At 37.3% G+C, this 5,966-nt stretch overlaps 1 protein-coding gene across 1 annotated transcript; it reads left to right on the top strand.

Moving 5' to 3' along the window:
- Nucleotides 1-569: 569 nt before the first annotated feature.
- LOC139721995 (uncharacterized) lies at nt 570-5,230 on the top strand. The gene is made up of 2 exons (XM_071633322.1): nt 570-798; nt 3,102-5,230. The coding sequence occupies exons 1-2, from the start codon at nt 688-690 to the stop codon at nt 3,363-3,365; spliced, it is 375 nt and encodes a 124-aa protein (XP_071489423.1). The 5' UTR covers nt 570-687; the 3' UTR covers nt 3,366-5,230.
- Nucleotides 5,231-5,966: the final 736 nt, after the last annotated feature.

Raw genomic sequence — 5,966 nt, 5'->3', positions numbered from 1 at the left:
TCAATGGAAAATTCTGAGGGTATGACATGGTCAGCTCACTCATTTGCATATCCATATCCACTGTACAAGAACTGCTTTGCAGAAATTAGCAAAGCTTCAAGATTTCATAACTTCCTTATTTTTCATCCGATTTCAGTCAAATTTTTTAACCATTGAATTCGTTAGATTTTACTCTTTTTATCAGGTTAACCCATTTTTGGACTGGATTTCCCCTTTGACAGCTGTGAATCAAGACTAGTGGATACTAGAACTCCCATGTATACCATTTCTCTCTGCTTACTAGAGGAAGAAAATTCTGTCGTGATTTCCCATGTTTAGCTACAATGGCTCCTACAGTCCGGGCGCTTCGCTGATCACGAAGAAAAGGTAGGAAGGACGTGGAATGCGTCCGTGCCGGAGAGCGCTCTTACAAAGGCTTTTTGTTCATATCTGTTTGGGCAACACCCAGTTCCATACAGAGCGAATCATCTAGCCCTCCGCCCCCCCCCCCCCCCCCCGTCTGTACAAATCTGAGCTTTGAACGTGTTCACTTGGCAGAACTCGAGGTGTACGTAATACGTTTACTGTAATATCGTACTGTCGTACACGGAAGTTTGTTGGAGACACTTACCCCTCCGTGGTTCTTCTCGACTTTTAAACTTGATCACTCACGATCTGTTCAGATATTCGTGACAAGTTATTTTCAAAATGAAGCAGGTGATTGCTGTCATTCTCGTACTAAGTCTGGTCGGGTCTTCCCTGGCCGACAACCCACGTCTACGCAAGAAATCGGCAAGACCAGAAGGGCTGGATCTGGAGGTACGTGAACTAACAACACTCGCCACGAGCGTGTACACTGTACCTTTGATACTTAATGTGCAATTGATATGTCGTAATTACAGTTCATGTCAAAGTCTGCGTTCAGTGTTCATTATGTGCGATAACACTATAGCGTCTGGGCCAATTCCTTTTACCACATTCAAGGAAATATATCCGGAAAATGTCTTACTGGAGAGGTTTGTTTGGCATTTTCAAAATCGATTAGAAATGATGCGAGGTTGGAAAGGCTACTCTCTGATATAGAAAATAAAAAAATTATCAACCAAATAAACTTGCCACCTGACCAAGAAAGTGGTTGAATATCAATGCTATCATAAACTTACCTTGATGTTATGATGGACTGTCACAATAGTAATTGTTCGCGTGCTGACTCGTGTATGTTGTGGGAAGTGTCTTCATAATCAAGTTGTGTGTGTGCGTGTGTGTTTGTTTGTCATCTATTTTTTTTTTTCTAAAATCATGTCATGCATTCTTTTCTAACCACAATTGCATACTGGCAAACTGTTAATTGTTTTAAGAGGAACACATTTTATGGCATTCTGCATGCAACGTTTTATTTCTCACGTTGGTATCCGCTTTGACCCATAACCCATCCCCCAGCAAGCTACAGTAGTTGGCGTCTGAGGGCGTCTGAATGGTGAGGGCTGAAGTTAAAAACACGATCAGCTACAACCAACACGTTACTATGTTCCCACTCAAACCCTCAAGAAACTTTATCCGATAAAGAATTCTACCAAACAACAACCACATCAATAACGACAAAACCGCGTGAAACTAACGTTATGTGAGTTGAGTGAAAGTATGGACCACGCCCTCTTTGGTCACAATACACTTGTGTAGTCTCTTCGACGTGATTTAAATTGCCTGTATTATGGACGCGTTAGCGTTCTTTCATGAAGCCTCGCAGTTTTATGACATCAGTTGAATAATATAGGTCCTCTATTTTTTTAAAGGATTTTTAAGATAATTACTTGCAGTTTTATGATATGTGTGTATTAAGTCTCATGTTGGAAAAGTCTCACTTTTATTCTTTTATTCTTCTTCTATTCTTCTTTTTCATTCATCACACGTGTGTATATATATATATATATATATATGCATATTTTTCTTCTTTTTAATGCGTAAGTAATTTTATGGAATTACTTTAGTATATGGAAGTGGTTTTTTAAGTAGTCGTTGATTTTACAGTGTATGATATTGTGTTTGTTTCTATTTCTTATTTCATGTATACTACATGTAAGTATAGAATGTTGTATAATGTTTGATTTGATTTGATTTATTCACAAAATGCATATATACATACATTATTCACAAATATGCACATAGTTTGTACATGAAACATATTACACATTTTGTCTGGATCGTCATAAGCTATGAAAAGCTTGACTGGGACGTCCAGTAAGGATAACGTACACATATTATGTACAGAAACATCATTCCAAAAAAAAAAAATGTATTATGCGCGTTCAATTTGTTCATAGATAGAAAGATGAGAGAAGGAGAGAAAAAGAAAGAAAAGTGAGAGGAAGAGATAAGGAGAGGAATACTCTACATCATGGTAGTTAAAGGTATACAAGATTGACAATTTTGGTAACAACTAACATAGAAAGACTAGCTGCTATTATGTACGTAGTGTACGTATGACAAAATAAACCTGTGAACCTGGGGCAAGACAGCAGGCAATGTTACTTTGATTTGTTTTTACCTCTTCACGGACTCACTGAAAAACAGCCTTTGACTGAAGTGAGTGACCGTGTCGAAATAAAATAAACTGAAACTGAACTGAACTGTTTAGAAAGTAGGTGTCATTCCTAAACCCAGGATCAGACAAAGTTTAGCAAGAACGTGATTAGTTAGTATTTGTGTTAAAATTCCGAACCGCTTTGTTTGTCACATTGATCGAAATAATCGTCAGAAACTCTTCAGGAATGTTGACATCGACATATTTCAAATATTACTATAATATCGCTATATACTTTCTGTATTCATCGCTATTTACAAAATGCGAAAATGGGCGTACAAAAATATGTAGATCGAATCCGCTGTGTAAAATTCCTCCGGACTAAGAATTTTAGTGCTCTTATCTCTTCCGCTTTGTTTGTTTGTTAGTTGTTGTTTTTTTTTTGCACAATTACATGTATACTTACAATAATGCTGTTTACCTGCATGTTTCCTCCATTTGCATTTTCTCTGTCTTGTCTTCTCATATTTCAGTTATTGCATACCTTTATTTATCCTCAATAATAATATTGTTGATTTCCTCCTCCCACATATGTTGACAGAGAGGGTTTGGTGAGGCTCCTGAGGATCTCCGTGCCAAATATGAGAGGGCTAAATCTCTGGTCGGTACCGCTGGCAGCCACTACATGGCACTGAGAAACAAGTTCGCCGAGGAAGCCAGGGCCGCCGCTGCTATGGCGCCGGACCAACTCGGCCAGAACCTTCACGCCAGGATGGAAACGGCCGCCAGGCAGATCAAGAAGATCGGAAATCACGAGCTGCTGAAGTCTCGCTTCCAGAAGGTCGCCAGGAAGCCGCAAGAGTAAACTGTCTCAACTCCGGTACTTCAGCAGCGATGTCTCGCTGATCTAACTCAACAGCGTCTTTCGAGCGATGTACACCCTCACGGGGACAGAGCTGCCGAGAATGCGGCTTGTCGATGTAGTCATGTAATAAATGCTTGTATATGTACATTGTACTCCTTGTACACAGATTATTCATACAACTCCAGCCTTTTTTTGAAAGGATTACCCGACATGTGAAATAAAACTTGTATTTTTGACGAATCTGGTCCATGGAACTGATCTTAGAAACTAGTACAATGAATAGCTCTACCTGATGAATATGCATTCAGACCGAAGCAATATCCACGACTTTTAAATGTTTGTGTGCAATTTTCATATTCATAGTAATAAAGAGCCCTTACAATTAGCTAACAGCAAACCCAATGTAACACATTTTCATTCTACGTATCCACTTTTTGTTAGATAAAAATAGACATATATTCAACGATAATCTATCAAACTGATATGCCAGAATACAAATCAAAGATCAGGTTCAACTCTATTCTATAGCAAAATCAAAAGAGATACTTTAAATCAGTTGCTATGAATAATGTAGTGATATTTCATTAAGTTTTTCTTGTAGTGACGATTACACCAGTAATTTCGCATTTGTCTGCTTGATAACAAAGTGTTATCCTTCATCGTCATGCCATAAAAGTGATATCATGTTAATAATCTCATTCGGAGAGTTGTCAATTGTTGGAAAAGAAATAACAAAGCCAAACTAAAAAAAAGAAAAGCCTTTGATAGTGTAATATTCGATTTGTATTATGCTTTTTCTTAATAAGTTGGTTTCTTTTTTTCACAATGCTTACTTTGCTTAACTACTGCTTGCTTAATTCTTGACTCTTTAGCCTGTACACGCTTAGAACGTTTTCCCCCATCACAATACAGTAACATCACATTGAGAGTGTGTTTCCAACTCCTTATTCAAGGCAACGTGAAGTCTGTGCGGGACGGTTGTATAAGAAATAGAAGATAACTATTTTGAATTACAATCACAAAATACCAACTTGATCATACATTACGAATAGAGGTTCTAAGTACAAGAAAAACACCCAACTGGTACAATTTGTTGTTAAAACATTTAATTAAAATACCCACTCATTTGCTTCATGCCCAAGCATACAAACAGTTTTCATGTGACATGTGATTTCTAAAGCTCTAGGTTAATGTTTTATTTCAGTGTGTGCTCTCACACAATGTATCGAGTTTTTCTTGTTTGGAAGACTGTAAGTATGTTGTTACATTATTGTTTTTATCACGCATTTACATCTTTCGGATTTTAGTTTCATGTATTTTAAACCCCTTTCAGATTAATAAGAATAACTAAACTCACCTCATCTAAAGCACCGTTTGTTTGTTTTTTACATTCTAACTGTTGTCATTCTTGAAAGTATTGTATTCAAGTGTGATTAATAGGTGTAAGTGTGTAAATCTGAAATGTAGGCTTTTCGTGCAAGTTTTACTATGTGCTAGATTCATTTCAGTGTTGCCATATCTGCTGCGTTGTTGTTTTTAATACAGAAAAATAAAAATATACATTTGCCCATAGTTTAAGTAAACCTTCATGACCCTTTTTCTATATCCTGTCATTCAGAATCGGCTATGTGCTTTTGGTGATGATAATCACTATCACTACGCATTGGGATGATGACGTCGCAAACAGCGAAGCTGCGTGTGTTATAGACTGTGTAAAGTGAAGCTGTATTGTATGTGCGAGTATATCTGTAAGGTACTTCCATCAGTAACAGTTCGATTACATTGTGTATACAATGCCTTGTGTGGATGGAACGGCTTGAAACCTTGACATTCTGTTCAGAATAAAACCGGTGACGACTTGGATGACTTATGGGATGTTACCAGTGTGCATGTGTGTATGCATATATTTGTGTGTATATATTATGTGTATGTGTGTGTGTGTGTGTCCTTGTGTGTGTATGTGTGTGTGTGTGTGTGTGTGTGTATGTGTGTGTACAAATGAGTTTGCGTGAAGATGTCTGAAATATAATACAGAGAGCAGTGTCGACATTTTTAGGAGATATGTTTTTTGTTTGTTTTTCAAAACTGATGACTGACTAATCGAGTATGAGTGGGGTAAGAGAAAATGAACAGTACGCCTTTTGTGCTTAATTCGGTTCATTGGCCACGGCAAGGACATTTTTAGTCAAATCAAAAGGTAAACATTGAAAGTTGCAAGCGATAACGAGTTCAATCGGTCAACCAGCTAGAAGTGCCACTATTGAAAAAATTGATAAGACAGGAAACATACAAGAAAATTAAGATAAAAAAGAAAATGTACAAAGGAACTGATTAAATTAACTTTGTGAAAATAAAAGGAAGAACTAAAGCTACGAGAGACGAATATTCAGAAATAGGAATTCACTAGAGAGCTCTAGGGAGAGATGGAGAAAGACGAAGGGAAGCGATGTATTATGGCATCATTAGAGGTAGTAGAAATAGAGATGATTCTGAGAAATATAAAGATGACGAAGATAGTTAATTGATGTGAACAAAAAAAGGGAAGGAATGGTGATTTGTGAAGACATATATGATACACATAGTTTGGTAGCCGGGAAGAAA

Source organism: Diadema antillarum, unplaced genomic scaffold, assembly GCF_040938485.1.
Source record: "Diadema antillarum isolate AM-2024a unplaced genomic scaffold, OU_Dant_1.0 scf00000154, whole genome shotgun sequence".
Lineage (NCBI taxonomy): Eukaryota > Metazoa > Echinodermata > Echinoidea > Diadematoida > Diadematidae > Diadema > Diadema antillarum.
This window is presented reverse-complemented; position numbering and strand designations above follow the sequence as displayed.